Source organism: Desmodus rotundus, chromosome 9 (assembly GCF_022682495.2).
Source record: "Desmodus rotundus isolate HL8 chromosome 9, HLdesRot8A.1, whole genome shotgun sequence".
Classification (NCBI taxonomy): domain Eukaryota; kingdom Metazoa; phylum Chordata; class Mammalia; order Chiroptera; family Phyllostomidae; genus Desmodus; species Desmodus rotundus.
The window spans coordinates 62357178-62378710 of record NC_071395.1 but is presented as its reverse complement, the minus strand read 5'-3'; the positions used below and the strand labels follow the sequence as shown (position 1 = coordinate 62378710).

Here is a 21533-nt window from a genome sequence, read left to right as displayed (position 1 = left end):
CCAGCTGCCATGCCTTGGCACCATGCCAAGGCCCCTCCACCCCTGCCTTCTAAGGCAGTAAGAAATGTACTGGCTCCCCTGCTATCACGGGGGACCTCCTTGCCACCCCATAAATGACAAGGGCCCTCTGGGGATGCTGCCCACCTTGGCAGTCAGGCCTGGTCTCAGAAGGTACCACATCTGGGACCTTTAGCTACTCGCCAACCCTCCAGGGCAAAAGCGGTCCTGGAGGTCCCCACATTGCCCCTCACACCCCACACTTGAACCAGTTCCCCCATGGCCCAGGTCACGTCTGGTCACTCTCATGGCTACCCACTCTCTGGTCACGTCTCATTGCTGCCCGCTGACCAAAGCCGGCAGTTCAGATAACTTACAGAATGGACCTCACTCTGAACAGAAATTGTTTTCATCCTTTATTTCAGAGAGAGCCGAGATCAGAGGGCGTAGAGAAAATAAAAAATCCAAAAACGCCAGTCCCAGTCCGGGTGTCTCGGGTTTTGGGCTGGGCATGGGCTGCCTGGGAAGGGGGCACTTCAGGACCCGTCAGGCTGTGGAGGGCACGGGCTGGGCCTGTACAACCACTGACCTCCAGTCCCCAACCCCAGGCAGCCTGGGGTGGGGGTTTTGTCCCAGGAGGCCCCATCCTGGAGAACCAGAGAAGCTGCATGGGTGGAGAGGCCGAGGTGAGCCCACAGAGGCCCAGCTCCCCACCTCACACTGAGCAAGCCATCTGCATTAGGCCCAGGCTGGAAAGTAAGGGGCAACCTGCTCCCTCAGTGCCCAAACAGGGCTGAGTCCCCATCCCAGGGGCTAGTCTCATAGGAAATGCTCCCCGTCCAACCTAAGCCCCCAACCTCATCCCTCTGTCCCACACACTCTTCATCATCTGCCTGCTGAAGAAACTCCTGGAAAAAGCAGAGACTTGAGAGACCCCTTCCTGTTTGGGCTTCAGCGTGCCACACTGGATCCAACCCCCCAGGGAGGCAGGGTGGGTGGCTCAGTGGCCTGGCCCCAGCCACTACTTCTTGACAATCTGGATAACATCTTCATGCTCCATGGTGTGGGTCAGGCCCACCCGTTGTGGGCTGTACTTGGTGCTGGTGCCCTGGGCGGGGAACAGGGCAGAAGGGCTATCAGTTTCAGTACTGACCAAGGCCAGGTCTGATGGCCTTGGTCAGTACCGAAGGAAGGTTGGGGGTGGGGTGCGAATGCTGGAGTCTAAAGTGGGAGATCCCAGTACCAGCTAACACCAGAGGCCTCAGAGAAGGGGACTCCCTGTGGTCTGATCATCTCTGGATCCTAAAGATAGAGAGGCTGGTGTCCAGTCCAGGACAGTGTGCGCACCTTGTGCAGTGGGACAGACACACAGGCGCCGTGGTCACCCTATGGAGGGGCAGGGACAGTGTTGGGGACGGCCCCAGCCCGCCTACTCACCCACACCAGCGCGTACTTGAACTGGCTGGCGAGCGACCGGTGGATGCGGTGGCACTAGTGGGAGGGCAGGAGAGGCAGACCATGAGAAGAGGCCCCACCTAACCCCACCGGGCAGCAGGTGCATGCCAAGAGGCAGTCATCTCTAAGGTGGGTGCTCCCGTAGCTCCGGCCCCTGCCCAGGAACCCCATGTGCTGCGCACACAGCCCCAGGCTGCCCTGACGTTCACACACCCAGGTCTCCCCAAGGGTCGTGAGGCCCACTTAGGAATATTCTCGCAGCCCCTGGATGAAGGGCTGGACAGCCTTGCTCTCAGCAGACCTCTGCCCACCTTGCCCGAACAACAGCCCTGACAGATGCCCTTTCAGATGGGCAAGGGTGATTTTAGGACACCCCAGCTCAGCCTGGGGTCACCAGGCCTGGCCATGGTCTCTCAGGCCTCCTGTCCACAGCTGTGACTTAGAGTGCCTCCCACATCACATCACCCACCCCCACCTCAGGACAGCCCCCATCCTTTAGCACTCCCAGGTAGACATGAAGGTCATAGGAATCCCAGCACTGTCAGGAGGCCAGAGACAGTGGCCTTGGAGGGGCAGCCAGCTTGTCCCCTGAGAATGTGGACCTAGGACGCAGAGTGGGCACGGTGGAGGTGGGCAGGGAGAAGATGGTGCAATGTTGCCTCTCCTCCCTTGTGCCCACAGCCTTAGTGGCGCTGGCCAGAGACCCAATGCCTTAGCTCAGCATCTGTGGGGACAGAAGTAGGCATGGGGCCTGCAAGAACATTCCCCAAGGAGCCATCTGGTCCGGGCATCCTCTGGGCAAGCAAGGATGCCAAAGCCATGGCAGAGAGGGCACTGCTTCCATGCAGACAGCTCCAACACTTGCTGATTTCTAGGCCAGAGAATGAAATCTGGTGGCCCAGAGGTCAGCCCTAGCCTGCAGATGGGTTTTAAGTTTTCTTCAGCTTGCCCAACAACAAAATTAAACCCACCGGCACGGTTGGCAAAACAGGGTCCCGCAGTCACAGGGCTCTCCAGGGAGCCAGTAAGCTTCAGGGGTACTGGCTGCTGTATACCTGAAGCAGGTGGGGCATGTGCACACCCATTGGCCAGAGGCCCCAGCACGGCCTAGTGTGTCTGACACTGAGGTCCAGTGTTAGCAGCAGGAGCTGCACTCGTGTCCCTCACAGTCGGGAGGAACAAAAGGTCCTCCAAGGCCCTCATTTCAATACGGGAGTGCGCACAGCGTTTGGGGATGGAGACTCTTGCTTTTCAGAGTCCACTGTGCCTAGCAATTGGGAAATCCGGACATGTCCTCTGCCTCTGAGGCTTACAGGTCATGCCGCTCACTGGCAAGGCCTCTGTCAGCTCAGTGAAGACAGAGCAGGGCCTGGGCTGGGTGCATTACAGAGGCCCTGGGGCGGGGGTCACTTACCAACCCCGCCCCTCCCAGTGCAAACCCTGGGGCACCAGGAGGCTGACATTACAGGGAGCTGGGAACAGCCCCAGGTCTGCCTTGTTCTGACACCCAAGTCGTTTCTCTCCTTTGGGTCTCTGTTGTCAGCATCCAGGCACTTGGGACAGGTAGGTGTCCCAGGAGGGAGGGTGAGAGAGGAGGGGGTAAAGAATGAAGAGCAGGCCTCCTAAGCAGACAAAGTCCAGGCTTAGGAGCAAGGCCTCCAAAGACCCTCCCCACCCCTCTAATTGTCCTCACCTACTGTTCTGGACTCCATGGTGGCTGGGAGCAAACAGCCGGCACCCGGTAGCTCACTCCTGCCTCTGGGCCTTTGCATCTGTATCCCTACTGCACCCTTCTATCCCCGCAATACCCTTCTATCCCCTGGTGCTTCCTGCTTTGCTTCCCAGGTAAGGCTGAACCTCACTGTTCTTGGGCAAGCAGCTGAGGCACTGAGAGGGTTGAGGAGACCGCCCATACACAGTGCAGGGTCTCCCCAGGGAACACCAGCACCCGTGGGCAGCTGTGTCCATGGCCTGCCGGAGCCCAGCAGGAGACACTGTAGTCACAGGTTCCAAAACAGGCCCAGGGCACAGGGACTCCCACACGGAGCTCTTTGGAGCAACTTAAGGGGTATGGGAGGGCGGTCATGGGTCTCCGTGGCCACCTCCGCTGGGCGATCAGGCTGTCAAGAACGAGTGGGGCAAGGCTGCAGGCCCGCCTGCCCAAGGACCCTGAGAGGACATGAGCTGGAGCAGTGATTTCCGGCCCATGCACCGCACGAATTCCTAAAACATGCCCGTTTAGGGGCATGGACCTCCTTCCCTTAGACTGTCAAATAAAAAAGTGACAGCAGCCAGCACCATAGCCGTCCAGTGGGAATGACTGAAAACTATACCTATTTTGCCCTCACTGGTGTGGATCAGTGGGTTGGGCCTCATCCCACAAACTGAAAGGTCACTAGTTCAATTCCCAGTCAGGGCACATGCCTGGGGTGCAGGCCAGGTCCCCGGTTGGGGGTGCACAAGAGAACTGATTGATGATTCTCCCCCTTTCTCCTTCCTTTCCCCTCTCTAAAAATAAATAACTAAAATAGTCCTGGCTGGTGTAGCTCAGTGGATTGAGTGCGGGACTACAAACCAAAGGGTGGTGGGCCAGGTCTCCAGTAGTGGGCACACGAGAGGCAACCACACATTGATGTTTCTCTCCCCCTCTCCCTTCCTTCCCTTCTGTCTAAAAATAAATAAATTCTGTAATAAATAATAAAGATAAATTAATAAGATCTTTTAAAAATTATGTGTTTTTGGTCAGATTAGCAAAAATATATCTTTTTTGGTATAGAATTATATATAGTAACTAGTTTATGTGCGCCATGAGATGAAAAAGGTAGAAATCACTGAGCTAGAGGAAAACAAAGCCCGAGAAGATGGCTATGCGACCTGGGGCATCGCCCTGGCTCTTGTGTCACCTGCTCCAGAGAGACGGTACAGCGACACATTCAGGGAAAGGGGACCCCCATGTGTCTGACACAGAAATGCATCCTCCCTCTCCCTGACCCACTGGCTTGGCCCAGAGCCCTGCCTCACTGCACACCCTGCTCCCCTGCCCGGGGTGCTGGTTGGGCTGCTCCTCCTACTGCCACCTCCCCAGCCAGGTCCTGCTGGTCTCCAGAGCCCCTCAGGCCACCTCCTCCAAGAGCCCCTGACCTCTCTGTGTAGACAGAGGCATCTGTCCCTCTCACCATCCTCTTCCTTCCCTACATTCATCTTTAGGTGTAATGGCTTAGCTTTGACATTGGGTGTCTAGCATCTGTGGACCACAAAGAATCCTAGTTCTGACAGGAACGGGGTCTACTTTGTTGATGCTCAATAAATTGTGTGGGGTGCAGAAAGCATTCACAGCCACACCTGAGCTGAGGGCAGGATGTGGGAGCAGGGAGGGCAGGCCGTGCTGGGGAGGATGGGGACCTAGAGGCCAGGGGCCACTGGCATGGCAGGTGGCAACTGAGTCCTAGGCCAGCATGAGGAGACACTCCTTGAAATGAACACAGGAATCCACGGGGGCAGGAGCTCCCCTCGAGAGAGTGCCTTAGAGTCTCTGAGGGGCACATAGCACTGAGGTAGGACAGGAGAGCAAGGACCACTGCTTCCTGGACATTTACCATGTATCAGGCAGCACGCTGAGGGCTTTCCACACTTGACCTCCTTCCAACACTGACCCCAACTACCAGTGGGTGGGCAGCACTACCCCTGTTGCACAGAGAAGAACGGAGGCTTGACATGCAGCTAGGAAGAGTAGTTGGGATGGGACGCATCCCAGGTCTAATGCCAGGGCCCTGGCCCTCTGCTGCTGCAGCATGTGCCATCCGGAGTCAGCCGAGGGCCAGGACAGCTTCAGGCAGGCCCCTACCCCTAGAGGGGACTGAGGGAGCTCCCTGGCCCCTCATCCAGGAAGGTCTCACCAACTCACCACATGTTCCACGGAGGCCCCTTTCCGGAGAATGATGGCATCTGAGAAGTCCGGCCTCTCTGCACAGGTAGAGACAGGGGTGGGTGTGAACCGTGGTCACGGCCCATGTTCTGTGGTTCCCTTCCACAGGCGACAAAGGCCCTTCCCATCCCCAGCCTTGGGCTAGCCTCCCCTACCCTTGTTCAGCACACCCTCTTTGTAGATCCAATGAAAATTGCCCGAACTCAGCAGCTAGGCCCCCGAGTATGTAAGATACGTGTATACAGGGGGTGGAGATATGGAAAAGGCTCTTGTGCATTCAATCGCCTTAAGTCCTGATGTGGAGCCAGCCACAGTGGGGGAAAATCAGGAGCAGGGGTTACCGCTGTAGCTGGTGGGGAACTCCAGAGCAGTGTCTATCGCACTGACCCCCACCACTGCCCCCCAAGGCACCCTCAAGACCAGGAGCCCCACAGCTTGGCATTCTTTGCCACAGGGCTCAGACTGAGACCTCTTCTAGCTGAGGTAGAGGCCAGGGTCAGTTATGAGTAGGGACAAAGCGGAGCCATGTGCAAGACAAGCTGGGCTGGAGCCCTAGGCCCTCTGAGTACCAAATGCAGAGCATGGTGGCCCTAATGGAGGGTGGGGCTCATCTGTTTCTTGGGCTACAGGCCGCCCGACTCACGTCCTCTCTTCTTGGTGTAGATGCAGGTCAGGGCCAAGTACTCCCAAAGCATCTCAAGCAAGTAGTCCAGGTTCAGCTTCATACCACAGCTGCCCGGGAGGAAGGTGGCCAGTCAGAGGACCCCCTTGGTTGAGGCCAGGGAGGGATCTCTGCTTCCCCACTGTGGCAGGGGACACCCTCCATCTGGCTGGGCACAGGCACCAAGGCCAGTGTGGCCCAGCTGGAGCCTGTCAGGAGCCAAGCCTATAGTTTTGATGGCAGCGTGACACTTCAGCGGCCAAGGTCTCTAGCCAGTCCTTGTGGTCATGCCCCATACAGTTCAGCCATGTCTCCTGGGGGTCACCGTTGCCCTCTGTGCAGGGCACACGGCAAGTGTAGTTGAGATGGATGCCTGGAGGCGGGCCTCCTCTCCAAGCACCTGCTGTGGGGGGGCTGGTGAGGGGCTATGATGGAATCAGGGGCAGGGAATGACAATCCAGGGTTTGCCCCCTCCTGAGAGGGACTGCAGTGACATGGGGGGCTGGCTGCTGACCCTCCCCAGCTGTCTTGCCCTGGGCGGGTGCCGGCCCTCCACAGAGATGTTTTGAGCACAATGAGCAGGTAAAGGCCCTCTCACCCCCCAAAGATAGGCGTGTCCCCAGGAGGCCCCTGTAGGGCGCCTGGGGTGTGGCAGGAGGAGAGGGGCTGAGGCTGTCCTATGGGAGGAACGCTGGCTCTCTGCTGCTCTCACGGCAGCTAACAATGCCCAGGAAGGTCCTTGTGCTTGCATCCAGGACCCTCATCCATCATTGCCACAGGTCACCCCCACCTGGTCCTTGAGCACCTTCCTCTCTGTAAGCTGAGCCCCCCTGTGAAGCTGCAGCATGCCTGGTTTGAGCTGGGAAACCAGCAAAGTGGGACACACAGTTGGTGTGCCTCACAAGAGGAGCCCCACAGTGATGATGGGAAGTGACATCAGCCAGGGTGCACGTGGACCCACCTAATGACTTCAGCTCCCTTTTCCTCCACTCTGCACTGACAGAGCCACACTGTCCACAGTGCCAGGAGTGCTGGCTTACACCCCAGGGCCTTCTGGGAGACTGAGTTTAACCACTAACTTATGAAGCCTCTTCACCATTCTTAACTTTTTACCACCATTTACCTCGATGGACATTAGCCTTCAGTTTCCTTAAGCAGAGTCCACCCCACATAATCGACACTGTCCATGTCAGCTCAGGGTGGGATTGAGCCAAGGTGCCCAGCAACTGGGAGGGTCGCCTCTGCCCCGAGCCGTACCATGGAGGCTGCACAGACGGACTCCCACACAGCAAGGAGCCTTACCTGATGACCACGCTGTTGGGTTTCCGGGCCAGGCGATCCACTTCTTCCATTGAGATCTGGTCAATTTTGTTATAAACCTAGGATTCAAAGGCAGAAGTGGGTGCTGGGGAAGGGAAAAGAACAAAGGAACACAGGACAAGGGCCCCCAAGCAGCCACAGCCCTACCACAGTCCCTCCCTCTGCACACTGTGGCACAGGGGCTGAGGCTCAGTGTCCTCCCTCCCCTTGTTGTCTCCATCATGGGGAAAAGCAGAAGAAGCCTGAGCCGCCAGCACCCCCAAAAGAAAAGGCTGGGCTAGAACCCCAGTATCAAGTGAGACACATCTGTAAGACTCAAGTAGCTGCTGGGGTAGAGGGGAGATGAGGGTGGAGAAGACAGTTGTGGGCTCTTTCTGTTCCTCAAAGGAGCCTGTCTCCTGTCTGGGTCAAGGGGGCCCTTCCCACAGGGCATGGGGTTGGGGCCTGTGCCACTTACATACAGGCAGGGCATGTACACCCGGTTGCCCACAATCACGTCGATGAACTCGTCCGGGGAGCAGTCCTCTCGGAAGAGCACCTCTGCGTTGAAGATCTCTGCGGGACTCAGATTAAGGGCGACCTGTGCACCAGCAGCCCCTCGTGCCCACTCCATGAGGGCCCAGAACAGCCCATCAGGAAGTGCACTGGCTGAAAGGGACATTAGAAGTTACCCGCTTGCAAGGGTTTACAAGATTTTAAAGTTTGAGGAGCCCCTCATTTTATTTTTCGAAAGAAGACACGGTATGTTAAATTTCAACCAACAGTTTAAATCTTTGTTGTTAGGCAAGAAAACCTACTTGCCAGAATCCCGAGCACCTCCGTGGACACCCAGGTTTCAGTGCAGGAGTGCTGTCTGAAAGCTCTAGTCTCACCCACCTTCCCCGTATGCAGAACTCTCCTCCAGGTGCCATCCTGCCTCTGCTTGTACACCGCCAGGGACAGGGGCCTCACCACCTCCATAGGTGCCCTGTCTCACTGTGAGTTCTCCCAATGCCAAGCTAAGAGGCCCTACCCTGACCTCTGAAGCCCCAGAACCCACCCAACCCACGACAACACTTTAGTGGTACGTGCAGAGACTTCTCCAGACTAGGAGGCCCTGGGCCCCAGGGGCTGTTTCCCTTGCCATCTCGTCTTGTGACCTTCCAAATGTGACCGGCCACCATAGCATCTCATAGTTGGCGAGGAGCCAGGAAACCACTGCTGAGCACCAGCCAGGCTATAGTCTGGTAAGCCTCCACTTAGCAAGCACGCAGGCAAGGGGGTCAGGAGCCCCTCATGCCACGGCTGCCACCACAGCTTTCTCAGAGCCTGTTCCAGGGGCCAGGAGGCCTGCTGTTCCTGATGCTGCAGGGCCGTCTCTGCCCACCCCCCTGCCCCCGTGCTCTGGAGGCTCTGGGTGCCCCTCACTGCCCATTCATTAAGGATACTATACTCATGCAGGATCAGCTGCACCAGCTTCTCTGAGCACTGGGTCAGTGTCACGGTCGAATTAAAGGAGATGCCACCACCCTTCTTGGGCTGGAGGAGGAGAGGGGAAGGGAGACCTGCTGACGAAGGGCCAGCTGCAACTGCCCCACGTGCCTCAGCTACTGGCTGACACAGTCCAGAACCCCCTGCACTGCAGCCTGCAGGTGACAGGGGCCTCACCTTGAAGTAGATGTTAGGCTTGTGCTTGTTGAGGCGGATGCCCACCGACTCCAGCTCCTTCTCCAGCAAACACCTGGGAAGAGCCCCCATGGCCTTCATAGGGGCTCAGGGGCAGTCTGCACAGCCTCCCTGCCACACAGGAAACCCCTGCCACCCTCCTCTACCCACCCCTAGCAACCTGGAGCGTTCCTTCCCAACAAGCCAGAACTGCAGGGGAGCCTCTGGACCCTCTGCCTAGTCTAGGGGAGACTGGCCAGGGCTTCAGTGAGCAGAGGGGGGCCTGGGGTGCCCCTCCACTGGCAAGCTGGGGCATGAACAAGCCTCTGTTGCTTGGGGCTGAACTCTGGGCAGGTTTGGGGCAGTCCCTGGGGCACTGGGCCCTGCAGGCAGGAGCCAGAGCCAGGCCACGTTCCTCTGGCCTTGGACGGCCAGTGCTGCCAGGGAGCTCCTGCTACGAGCTTCCGCCAGCCTCCATGCTGGATGTAAGCCTCTTGGAGAGGATGCACCAGACCCAGTGCTTTGGGTTTAGCCTGTGGACAGTCCTGCCACTACTCCCATGCAACAGGGCCAAGCACCACTACTCCGACTGTCCACCATGGGCTCCAGGACACATCTGCCAGAGCCCAGAGCCTGCCCCCTACCCCATCCCTCGGACCTCTGCACCTCTCCCTTGGTGGCATCGAGCATCATGATGACGACGTCAGCTGTTCGTGCCACAGCAATCACCTGCCGGCCACGGCCTTTCCCTGGACAGGCAGAAGGGACACAGTCACACAGGGACAGAGGCAGGACCCACGTGACCCCACCCAACCCACAGCACCTCAGACTCCTGGGCCTCACAGACCTGCTATGGTGCCTGCCACATGCCCCCTCCCAGGTTATAATTCCTTCGGCATTTTGTTAATCTAGGCGTGATCTTACTCGTGGAGACTTGCTTTAGAAGGACAGCGACACTGCCACCTTAGGGGTGTGGTGGCCCCGTGCTAAGTGCTTCATGAACACTTTCTCACCCGACCCTTAAAACTACCCTGGACGCCTGGGGCTTCATCATGCTGACTTCACAGATAAGAAAGCTGGGGCTTGGCTTAGAGAGACCCAATCACTCGCCCAACACAAAGCCAGTGATGCCAGGACTTGAAACTATCTGCCCTTTTTTGAAAGCAGGGTGACAGAGCACCCACTGGGGCTGCAGGGCCCCAGGAGAAAGCACAGGTGGAAGTGCTTCAGGGACTGTCACACGAGGGCCAGACTCACTATTATCAGATGACCAGAGGAGTCAGGCACCTTGCCAATGTCACACAGAGCTGGGGGCCAGAACTGGACCGCCAGGGTCTACCTAGATCTCTGACCTGAGAGTGAGGGGTCGGACAGACGACATTCGCTGCGCGGCCGCCTCTAGCCTGTGCACATTCCCCACAGGCCCCTGCAGGCCCCTAATGTGCCGCTGGGACGGCGTGGGAACCAACACCACCCCCCACTCAGTTCAACAAGCAGGACCTCCATGCAACAGGCAGTGGGGCATGGGAAGGTGCCTGGCAGGGAGGCACTGGGCCCCCAGAGAGGAAGCCCGGCCCAGCTCCATCACTGAACAGCGTAATACATTGTCATTTATGGCAGACCCTTGAACTTTCTGCCCCCCGGGCTCCTCCTGGCTGTGAAAAGGAAACAGTGATACTCTCTAAGTCACGGGGCTATTGGGACATTGGAGGGTAAAATGAGGTGATGGTCAGCATAGAGCCTGGCACTTAGCATGGGCTGGACAACTGCCAGCTGGTAACCATCTCTGCAAATGCTGCATGCAGCCATCGGCCACCAGAAGACACAGGCACATTTCTTATCTTTAAAAAAAAAAAACCCAAAACAAAAAAAGAAAACCCCAACCCTAAACAACAAAGGACAGGACAGGAGCACAGTCTGACATGGCCAGCTAACGAGCCTCCAACCCTCGCAGGGTACAGGGGAGCACATGGAGTGGAAGTGGGGATTCGAGCCTGTCTGTGAGCTGGGCAACCCTGAACAAGTCCTTTCACTGCCTGTTTCCTTGGCTTCAGGGTGGGTCTCTCGGGACTGTACTGGGCTAGGGCCCCCAGGTACAGAGCACTGAGCAGCGTGAGGGGTTGTGAGCCCCACCCAATTTTAACAGTGGAACTCCCTGCATCCTGAGGGAGGAGGTGGGCCCTGGGTGCCCAACTCGTACCTTGTGCTGCACCTTCAATGATTCCAGGGAGGTCCAGGAGCTGGATGTTGGCTCCTTTGTACTAGGAGGCAGAAGAGAGGGCGGTGAGATGAGGATGGGCTGCCCCGGGCTGGGCCCGCCTGAGCCCAGGACTCCAACAATGGCCGGCCGCTAGGGGCCATTGGGAACCAGGGTTTGGCCTCCAAGGCCATGTCTGGGCCTCATCCCCCACTGGGAGCTGAGGAGCCACCTCGGGGAGGACTCTATAGAGTTTTTACATTCCCACAACACTCATCGCTGATGGCAACAGCTCTTCACAGATAAAGTGCTTCACTGTGAGAGGCTCAAGGCCACAGGAAGCGAGCGGCACAGGGCTCCCAAGCCTTCCAGGCAGCGGGGTCCAGCGCAGCAGCAGTCACTGGCCTGAGATGGGGGGCAGGGGAGTGGGCACAAAGGGCACCAGGAGACCTGGCCCCCACAGGCTGATCCCTGGAACTGGTCAGCACTGCAGGGTGGCCACACATCTCTGGGGTCTCAGCAGCCAGAGTGCCGAGGCTTCAGGGCACACACACTCAGGACACACTTGCACACAACCGAAAACACAAGCACACACCCCTCACCCTCCTGGGATCCAGCGAACTCCAACTTACTTCAATGACTCCAGGGATACATGTCAAGGTTGTGAACTCATAGGATGCAGCTTCACTGGCTGTGGAGGTCATCAGACTCAGGAAGGTGGACTAGGAGAAAAAGAAGGTCGTGACATCGAGTCTTGTCCTGGTCTCTCTGGAGAACCCCCAGGCTGTAGGCGGCAGGGAGACCCTCTCCTCACCCTCTGCTTGGTGATGGGATGAGAGGGAGGGGTGGGGGATGGTGAGGAGAACAATAGCGGGAAAGTTGCCTCAGGCCCCATCCAGGAAGGCTGGGCTCCCCTCGGAAGCTTCAAACCTGTCTCGGGGACACAGGCACCTTGGTCTTTAGGGGCGTTCCCCCACTTCATTCAGGGGCCCTTCCCTAGATCCACAAAAACCCTCCAGACCTTCCTGGACCCCAGAGAGCTTCCAGCAGGTGGCAAGCCCATGGCACTCAAAGCTCCTGCTCACCCAGGGAGAGGTGAGTTGTGCAAGGAGATGCTGGCCTTCAAAGCCAGGCAGTGGGAGGAGGTGCTGGGGGGAGGGAGAGGCAGGCTGGGAAGGGCCTTGTGGGAACACTCCCAAGACAGTTTACTGTAGGAATGGGGATAGGGCTTGGCTAGGAGACAGAGACCTGGCCTGGCAGCCCGCCTCTGCTGGGGGACCTGGGCAAGAAACTTCATCCTCTAAGCTTCAGAGTTCTCCTATGTGGAGCGGGCATCCACCCAGTCCTTCTCCTGAGGGGCTGCGTGAACCTCAGGAGAAGGCTCATCTCACTGGCAGGCAGGAAGGCTGGGGGCACACCTCACTCACACACCCTGAGACTGAAACCCAGAAGGTGGCACTCGAAGAGAACACAGGCCTCGAATCCAGAAACTCTCTGCCCTGGGGACCTCTGGGGATGGGGGTGGGGCGGTAGAGCAAGGGCCACTGGAGGACACCCCCAACCCTGTCTGGCCTCTGCAGGCCAGGCTGGATCCTCCCATGGCCAGACAGCCGGAATTCCCAGCAGGGCAATGGGATCTGGCCCCAGGACTCCAGCCTGGGAAACTAGAGCATCATCTCCCAGCCTGAGCGTCTCACCTGGGGAAGAAGTCCATGGCCGATTGCAAAGTGAAATAGAAAGAAAAGGCAAAACCTAATGAGCCCATATGATACCTGAAGAGTTAGAGCCTGGAACCCCTCACTTGTCACCTGTGGGACAGTTGTGAGATCAACACCTTGCTGGGTCATTTGAGGGCAACACATAAGCATTTGCCCTGTCTTTCCAGGTGGCCTTTTTTAGAGCAACCAAACAGTCCCGTGATGAGACAAAGGGCTACTTCACAGGGACCATCAGCTAACCAGTGCAGACAGGTAAGAGAACTAGAGAACTGCCATTCACAACCACTAACAAAAATCTCTGGGCCAGGACCATTCACTGGTGCTGGAGCCACTGAAAGGAGGCGGACAGGCCTGATTTCTGTAAGCACCACAGCAGCACTCGCTGGGGTTTGCCGGCATGGTGCCAAGTGAGGCATCCACCACCTACCTCCTGGAGCCTGGACAACACAGCCCCCACTCTCAGGTCACAGGAAGTACATAAGCAGACATACAAGCAAAGCACACCACGAGGGAGAAGCAGACCTCTCTGGAGCACGGCCTTTCTGCAGGACAACTGGTCTGTTCTCTTCCGCGAGTCAGGGTCACGACAAAAGGGGCTATTTGAGATGAGAGGAGCTGTAGTGACCACACACACAGGGGATCTGTGTGGTCCAGAATGGACCCTAGCTTGGACAGACCAATTGCAGATGTCATTTTGGGTTAACTGCTGAAATCAGAATGTAGTCTGGGCATTAGATGACTACTAGATTACTGTCGATGTTGTTTGGTGTGCTCTATCAATTTGTGGCTAAGAAGCAAAATGTCCTTGTTTGTTGGACATACAAGCTTAAATATTTAGGGCTGTAGGGTCATGAAGTGTGACACCTATAATTTACTCCTGGATGGTTCAGTCAAAACAACCGCCCCCCCCCCCCCCACACACACACATAGAGATAGCAACGAGGCGAAATGTCCCTCAGCGGTGCATGAGAGAGGGCACATCGTACCTGTCCCTGCACCTCTTCTGTGTACTTGGAAATTTTTATTACATGAAAATAAATAAAAGAATGCCTCTCATTCTTTTATTGGGAAGAATGAGAAAGAATCAGAAAGACAGAGGACCTGGAAACCACACCAGGACTGAAGACTGCCAGGGCATCAGCCACGAGGGTGCACCTGGGGCAAGCCCTGCCCTCTTGGCTGGAGTGTCTCCAGCTCCTCCGTCTCCTTCGGAGGGGCTGAAGCAGGAGGCCCCTGGGTGGCTTCATCTGACTTTTGTGAAACTGCGGAGTCATGAGCACCCCATCACTTAAAAGAATGTGAGCACAGGACAGAAAAAGGCCTATAAAATTGGTGCTCACATTCTACGGGAGGGTTTAAAGGCATACACCACATGAACAGCAAAAGGCTTGGAGGCGTAGAAGATGTGGGGCAGTTTCCAGCCTAACTTTCATCTGCAGCACGTTTCCCAGTCCCACACTACCTGGCTCAGATGATGACTGAGATGGCACTGCACTTCCTGACGAGGGAGGACCAGGAGGAAATGCATACAGCTGGGTACCGGTAATAAAATCCAGCAGGGGTGAGTACATTCCTGAAGATTAAAAAGCACTCAGATGCCGTCAGGAAGGAGCCTTTCCGAAGATTCTGAAGCAGAGCCCTGTCCTAGTCCGACTGGCACCCAGACCAGCGCATAGAACCCCGGCGGGACACAGCACTGTGCACAGTGGGTGCACTAGGAAACATTCCCGCCTGCCCCAGACGGAGTCAGCTGGAGTCTCCTTGGTGGGTAATTAGTAAGGCTGATGGCTGCTTTAAAAACCCAAAGCCCTGAGTCACTGGGCACTTCCTCCAGAAACACAAGCCGTAGTGCTCAGAGCTTCAAGCGCAGAATAGTCACTGCAGCGCTGCGTGCTCAAACAGAAGCCTGGACACCTAGCTGCCAGCCGCAGGGGAGGGAGGTAACAGGCCTGATCACATGACCACAGCATGGCACTCCAGGCAGCTGTCCAGAGACGAGGTAATTCTAATGTGTTAATATGAACACGATGGATATCCTCGGGAAAGTGAAAGTGCCAGTGGCAAATGCAGGTATGACCCCACGTGCACTGTCTATGTGCGGAGTCAGAGAGCACATCCAGCCCCAACCTGCACAATATACACCCCCCTCAATTATACAATTATACAGGGAAAAACAAACAAAACAAATGCTTATAAAGCAAAGTGGACTCTCGAGGCTGCAGCAAGCACTCAAGAAATGGTGGCTGTTACTAACTTCCCCTTTGTGTGGCCCAGAGTAATGGGTTCAGTACATTTTTTAGCTGAACTGATTCAAAAGTTGCTCCACAAGCACCTGGCCCAAGCCACCTGGTCACTGCTCACTCAGCTTGTATGTGAGCAGCCTCTCCACCAGCCTCCCTGCTTCCAGCCCTGTCCCAACCTATATCACCCTTGCACAGAGCCAGAGTGACTCCGTTACAAAATGAGTCAGCTCCCAGACCTGGGTTTCTAAATACCACTCTCCAGTAAAAGGGGCCAAGGCTCCTTGGAAAAATGACCAATTCCAGGGCTGGGGCAGGGGATAGACAAGATGAGCCTGAAGCACCTTCCAGTATCAGAAAGTAAGGAAGTACTAAAAAAACACAACAGCAGTATGTCTAAGAGCCAACTGCCATCGCTCGGAAACTAGAACAATCTGAGTAACAAAATAACACAGACTGGTATTAGAGCCCGAAGTATATAAATCCCCATGGGTCCGTACTGAAATAAAGAAAGGATTAAATAAAATGGAGAAGAGATAAATCTCCTGTACAGAATTCTGAATAATTTGTGTGGCTACTCCCCCTCAAGGAGGCAGAGCTAACTATCCACTCCCGTGTGCGGCGTGCGGGTGGCGACTCCCTTTTACGAGGACAGCATGAGCATGAGAGGAACACTGAGTTCGCAGTGGAGAAGCCTGACAAATGCTCCCTTGGCCAGGTGATCAGGGCAACATCAGCTGAGAGTAGTCATGTTGATAGTATGTCCCTTGACATGATGGGATAAAAATGGCACTTTCCTTCTGTGGCCTTCCTCCTCAGAAGCCATCAGCGCAGTCTGAGCATGACAAAAATATCAGACAAACCCCAATGGGCGGGCTTTCTACAAAACACCGGGCCAGCACCCCTCAAAACTACTGAAGTCATCAAATCAAGTCAGGTCTAAGAAGCAGCCAAGGAAACATGAAGACTGAGTATAATGTAGCCTCCAGGGCAGGAAAAACAAAGGAAATTGGCATAAAGTAGGTGTGGAGGATACAGGAACTCTACTAGCTTTGCAATTTTTTTGGTAAATACATGACTCTTAAAATTTAAAGTTTATTTTTAAAGAAAGCCAATCAGCTCAGTCAGTCCTTTTCTGTTCAAAACCCTTCAGTGATGTTTATCTTGCTCCCCACATAAAAGTAAATACGAATTTTACCCTAAACTAAGACACCTGCAGAAGAAACCTTCTAGTAAACTCTGCGGTGGCTCCCACCTCACTTTTCCACCCAAGGCCAACGTTGTCTGATGGCCCCCAAGGCCATCCAGCTGCTACTCTGCATCTCCTATTGCTGCTCACTCAGACCCAGCCGCCCTGGCCCCCTTGACCACACCGAGCAAGCTCCCACATACGGGCTTGCGCATTCACTGCTACCTCTGCCTGGAGTATTCCTTTTCCTGGGGCTCTGCAAGCTCCCACACTTCCTTCAGGCCTTGGCTCCAGTATCTGCTCGCCAGAGCAGTCTTCCCAGACCCCCAACAAATGGAAGGACCCCAGCCCCCACCCCGCACACCTCCAAAGCAGTCCCCACCTGATGCATCTGATGCTCGACTAGCTTCCTATCTCTGCTCCTCTGAGATGGGAGTTCTGTGTGGGCAGGGACAGACCCACCTCCTGGCACATGCTGTTCCTCCAGCAACGGGCACTCGCTGCACACCTGAGACCGAGTGCAGACACTTCTGCTAGAGCGGAAAGAATGTTCTCCAGCCTTGGTTGGTGTGGCTCAGTTGGCTGGGCATCGTCCCACAAACCAAAAGGTAACTGGTTCGGGGAACATGCCCGGGTTGCAGTTCAGTCCCCAGTCAAGGCACGTAGGGAAGGCAACCAATCAATGTTTCTCTCTTGCATCGATGTTTCTCTTCCTCTCGTTCTCCCTCCCTCCCCCCTCTCTAAAATCAAAAACAAAATAAAATAATTTTAAAAGGAATGTTCTCCATGTTAGGATGATGCAGGGGTGGGACCTGATCGTGGCAGAGGCCGAGTCCTCTCAGAAGAGCCGCTGTCCTGTTTGAAAGGAGACAACCTGCTTTCCTCCCCAAGGCCCGCGGTGACCATCACTGACCTTACCCACAGAGGGAAATCCAATCAGTGCCACGCGGGCATCGCCTGACTTCATGACATCGAAGCCCTCTCCTTTGGATGAGGCCGATTTGGATGGTTCCAGGAGCTGGGCCCGATACTTGGCAAGTTTTGCTTTCAGCAAGCCCAGGTGGTACTCAGTGGCTGAAAGACGAAGAGTAGGACGAAAGTGAATGTCCAAAGCATCCGAGCTCAGTGGGTCAGGCAGGGCCCCACACAACCACGTGCTGGCCAGGAACATCAGGACCAAATGGCAGTCGTTGTCAACTAAGGAAAGAAAACACTCCCCTCTGCTGAAAATTCCCCTGTGGCTTCTCACTTCACTCAGAATAAAAGTGAGTCTCCTTGTGGAGACCTGGAGACTCCATGTCAGTGGTTCTCTACGGGCCCAGCGCCACTGCCTGGGGGCACCCTGGAAGTTCCCAGGGACATTTCCCATGGTCGCTGCACGGCAAGGTCCTCACTGGCATCTACTGTGCAGGGGCCAGGGAGGCCAACTGCCCTACAAGGTGAGAGTCAGTCCAGCACAGTCAAGAACTGTCCGGTGTCCTACGTGGCTCTTCATATCCCAAAGACTTCCAGAGGGAAAGCCTGGGTTAGGATCACAAGGGGCCTGAAACCTCACTGTTTTACACATAAACACTGGGCATTTTTTGCAGTGTGAATAAACGCTGAAATTTTCAGGAATGCAACTCCTGTGTATGTTCAGGGAAGACAATAGCACGTTTTGTTTGAGACTTTACCTAGCTGTCTACAGTGGTGCCTCTCAGAGGGTACCTGAGGCACCACAACAACACGCCTGTCCTGATCTGCACAGGGGCTGCCACATCCCCAGATATCCTACCCAGAAGTGCCAGCATCTCACTGCTTCATTACCACTCATTACATCCTGGCTATGACCCAACATATGCCTACTGCATATGAAATACGCAGTATTTTTATTATAAATTACTTTCTTCTTTTTTGCCCTTTATATTACTATCAGGGCATTATATTGATATTTTTCCAATTCTCTGTGTACAAAACTTTCACTATTGGTGAATCACATCTCAGGGCAGTAAAGAGGGTATTACGAAATCTTGCTACAAAAGGAGACTGTGGCTGAGACTGAGAATCAGGGCCCTGGGTGACCTGGTCCATGGCCACACCCCCGACAACATCTCTTACCACTCTCCAGTTTAGTTATTACATCCTAGTCACAGTGCCTGTCTTTGTTACTTAAGAATATGCTGACCCCATTCCTGCCTCAGGACCTTTGCATTTGCTGTTCCTTCCATTTCAACTTTTTCTTTCCAAGGCTTGCTCCTTTTCAACATTCAAGGCTCAACTCAAATGGCACCTCTTCAAAGAGGCCTCCCCTATCTGGCCTTGGGAGACAGTGTCATGCAGAGGTTAATAGCCCATGTTGGAGTCCCACCCTGCAGTCACTGATCATTTTACTTTGCATAACTTACTTAATCTTCTTATGCATTAGTTTTTTAGCCTGCACAATAGGAATGTTAACAATAACTACTTCATTGGACTTTGGTAAAGCTTATAGAAGGCACTAAGAACAATGACTGGCAAACAGTAAATATCCAATAAAAATTGGTTATTATTACTGTCTACAGTAGCCCCGCCTTTTCCTAGACCCCACTCTGTCTCGCAGTCCTGGTTAGTGCCTGCATGGCTCTTATCACTATTTGAAACCACCTGGTTTCTTTAGTCCCCTCCTCCGATAGGACAGGAACTGGGATGGTCACAGTTGTACCCCCCAGCTTTCTGCACAAGGTATGGTACAGGGCAAGTGCTCAGGAAATGTTTTAACAAGTGAATGAGTGAACTGGTGGCAGTGAGAACTGGTCAAGAATGGGTTCAGCAACAGTCAGGTTCACACGGTCCTTTCTGCCATCCCAGATCATAAAGATTCCCAGCCTCTGTGAATGGCTAGGTCTTTAATCACCTTTACCTTCTCCTCCTCACCACTGCCCAAGTGGCAGTGTCTCTGGCCTGCCTGCTACTTTCTTTCGAGTCCTGTAGATGATGCTCCACAGGGGAGCCGGAGAGGGAGCTTTTAGACAGAGAGCAGACTATGTCTCCCCTGCTTACCACTCTCCACTGGCTCCCACTGCCCTTGGAACACAACTTGGACTTTTCCCATGACCTGCAAGGTCCTACATGATCGGCCCTCTCCCTTTCTCACAGCTTTCCAGGCCAGGATCTTCTGGATCTCAGACACACCAAGTGTGTTCCTGCCCTGGGCCTTTGCACTGACTGTTCCCTCTGCCAGAACAGTCTTCCCCCAGCTTTCCGCATGACTGGCTCCATGTGGTAGTTCTGGTCTCAGCTCCAATGTCTCCTCCTCAGGGTGGTCCCCTCTGATCATTCTGCCTCTGACCAGGCCCAACCCCCAGCCCCAGCACTCTGGTTTGTCTTCACAGAATGCACTGCTATCTGGAATCATCTTATTTACTTAGTTACTGATTCACAGGCTATCTGCTGGACGGCCAGCTCCATGAAGGCGAAGTGCCTGTTTGTTCACTGTTCCAACCACATACAGTAAGGCTCAGTACAGATTTATAGAACGAATGAATGATAGAAGCCACTCAACTCCTCAGCCTTCAGAACTGGAGCCAAGGGAGGACAAAGATCATAGTATTCCTTGCTTCTTGCTCCTGCAACCCCACAGCTGGTCTGGCCAATCTCATCCCTCATTACTCCCAGCCTTCCTTCTGATCCAGACTTTTCTCCTCTCTCTCCCATGGACACAGCATGCTCACGAAGACTCCCATGCCTTTGCTCCCGACCTGAAATACTCTTCCCTCTACCAGCTTCCTCCTGGAATCCTTCCTGGGTGTCACCATTCTTGTCTCCTCACCTCTCTGAGCTCCTCCAGCCCTTACAATCTGAAGCCCTGATTTGATGTTTCATTATGTGCCTTCATCACGTTGGGAGGTTTACTTTAAACACTGAGTCCTCACCAAGTGCCTAATGCTCTGCACACACTGTTTGTGAGCTAAGCCAGGTCAAGGGATTATTATCCCCATTTGCAGATAAGGACATTGAGGCTCAAAGAGGTGAAGTGACTTTCCAAGGTTTTACAGCAGGTGAGTGGTGGACCAGGGTTCAAGGCCAGGTCGGCCAGCCCCCGGAGGCCCTGATTGCTTCCACTACTGCAACTCGGGGCTCCCGGCTGCTGAGTGACGTTTCATCTTTGGGAGAGCACCTCCCGAACTTCCAGGTACAAACGGAGAGAGCACCAACTCCCCAAGCGCCCACACGAGCAGGCCCGGCTTCCAACCCTGGCCCTGCCGCTCTGGGTTGGACGCCTGCGCTGTGAGCTGGCATTAGAGAAATGCTCGGTCTCACCTCTGCCACCTGGCCGGGCACTAGCCAGCTCTCTCCGGGCCCTGCCTGCCTCAGCATTATCCCGGCACTTCTCCGCGACCTTAGGGCCGGCTCCAGCTCTACCGCTGGAGTTCCTTCCCCATTTAACAGTGAGGAAAACTGAGGCGAGTGGAAAGGCAGGCCCCTTCGGGCAGGCTCTCACCCTTGTTCTTCTGCGTCCGAGCGATCTCCTTCTCGATCTCGGATATCTTCTCCAAGATCCCCATGGCCGCGGCTAAGTTGGGAGCACCAACAGACACAGCGCCGACCCCCGCAAGCCCGGCCTGGCGGCGGCAGCCGAACACCTGGTGCTCGGAAACCCGCGGCTAACGGCTTGCCCCCGCGCCCGGCGCTCCGGGATTCAGGGTCCGGGCGGGCGACGCCGAGCGTAGTGCCAGACACAATTGGTTCCGCCCTCTGAGCCGGCGGGCCGGGAGCCACTTTGATGGACCGGAAGGGGCTAGGCCGGGCAGCGGCGGGGCAGTGCTGTGTTGGACCCGGGCTAAGGTGGGAAGAAGCTGACCCTGGGAGGCACCGAAGCAGTCTGTCTTCCTTCGGTGATGAACCTGACCTGCAGTCCCCAGCGTAGCTGACAGAGCCGAAAGCCTGGTGGCTTTTACTTTACGTGGAGGTTAAAAGTGGGTCCTCATTACCACATTGACTAAGTGTTCAACTTAGCCTTACAATCAGTCATCAGATACCTCTTGCTATGTTGCAGTATGTAGACAATATCCGTGTGAATTCTTGCCAAAAAATACTGCATCTGAGTTTAGACACGAGGAAACATTAGACAAATCTAGAAAGTGGTTCATTTTCTAAGACAAATGGCCGGAGCTCTTCAAAATTGTAAATGATGGGAGAAAGGGCAGGGGGACTGAAGATTAAAAGATG

General features: G+C 55.1%; 1 protein-coding gene across 1 annotated transcript; it reads right to left on the bottom strand.

Moving 5' to 3' along the window:
* Positions 1-400: 400 nt before the first annotated feature.
* DRG2 (developmentally regulated GTP binding protein 2) lies at positions 401-20993 on the bottom strand. Its single transcript, XM_045199088.2, has 13 exons — positions 20806-20993; positions 17260-17420; positions 11832-11921; positions 11203-11263; positions 9661-9751; positions 9006-9078; positions 8786-8876; positions 7816-7913; positions 7341-7417; positions 6021-6109; positions 5357-5415; positions 1435-1488; positions 401-1105 (listed from the first exon to the last, which is right to left on the bottom strand). Exons 1-13 carry the CDS (start codon positions 20867-20869, stop codon positions 1019-1021), a joined length of 1095 nt encoding a protein of 364 aa, XP_045055023.1. The 5' UTR covers positions 20870-20993; the 3' UTR covers positions 401-1018.
* Positions 20994-21533: the final 540 nt, after the last annotated feature.

Bases quoted from the DNA above. Each gene is read 5' to 3' on its own strand.
- DRG2 (XM_045199088.2), bottom strand. From the start codon at position 20,869: ATGGGGATCTTGGAGAAGATATCCGAGATCGAGAAGGAGATCGCTCGG. The intron at 1,489-5,356 runs GTGAGTTGGTGA...CCCTCCCACTAG, and splicing joins GGGCCTCCGTGGAACATGTG to TGCCACCGCATCCACCGGTC. The intron at 1,106-1,434 runs GTGAGTAGGCGG...TTCCCCGCCCAG, and splicing joins TCAAGTACGCGCTGGTGTGG to GGCACCAGCACCAAGTACAG.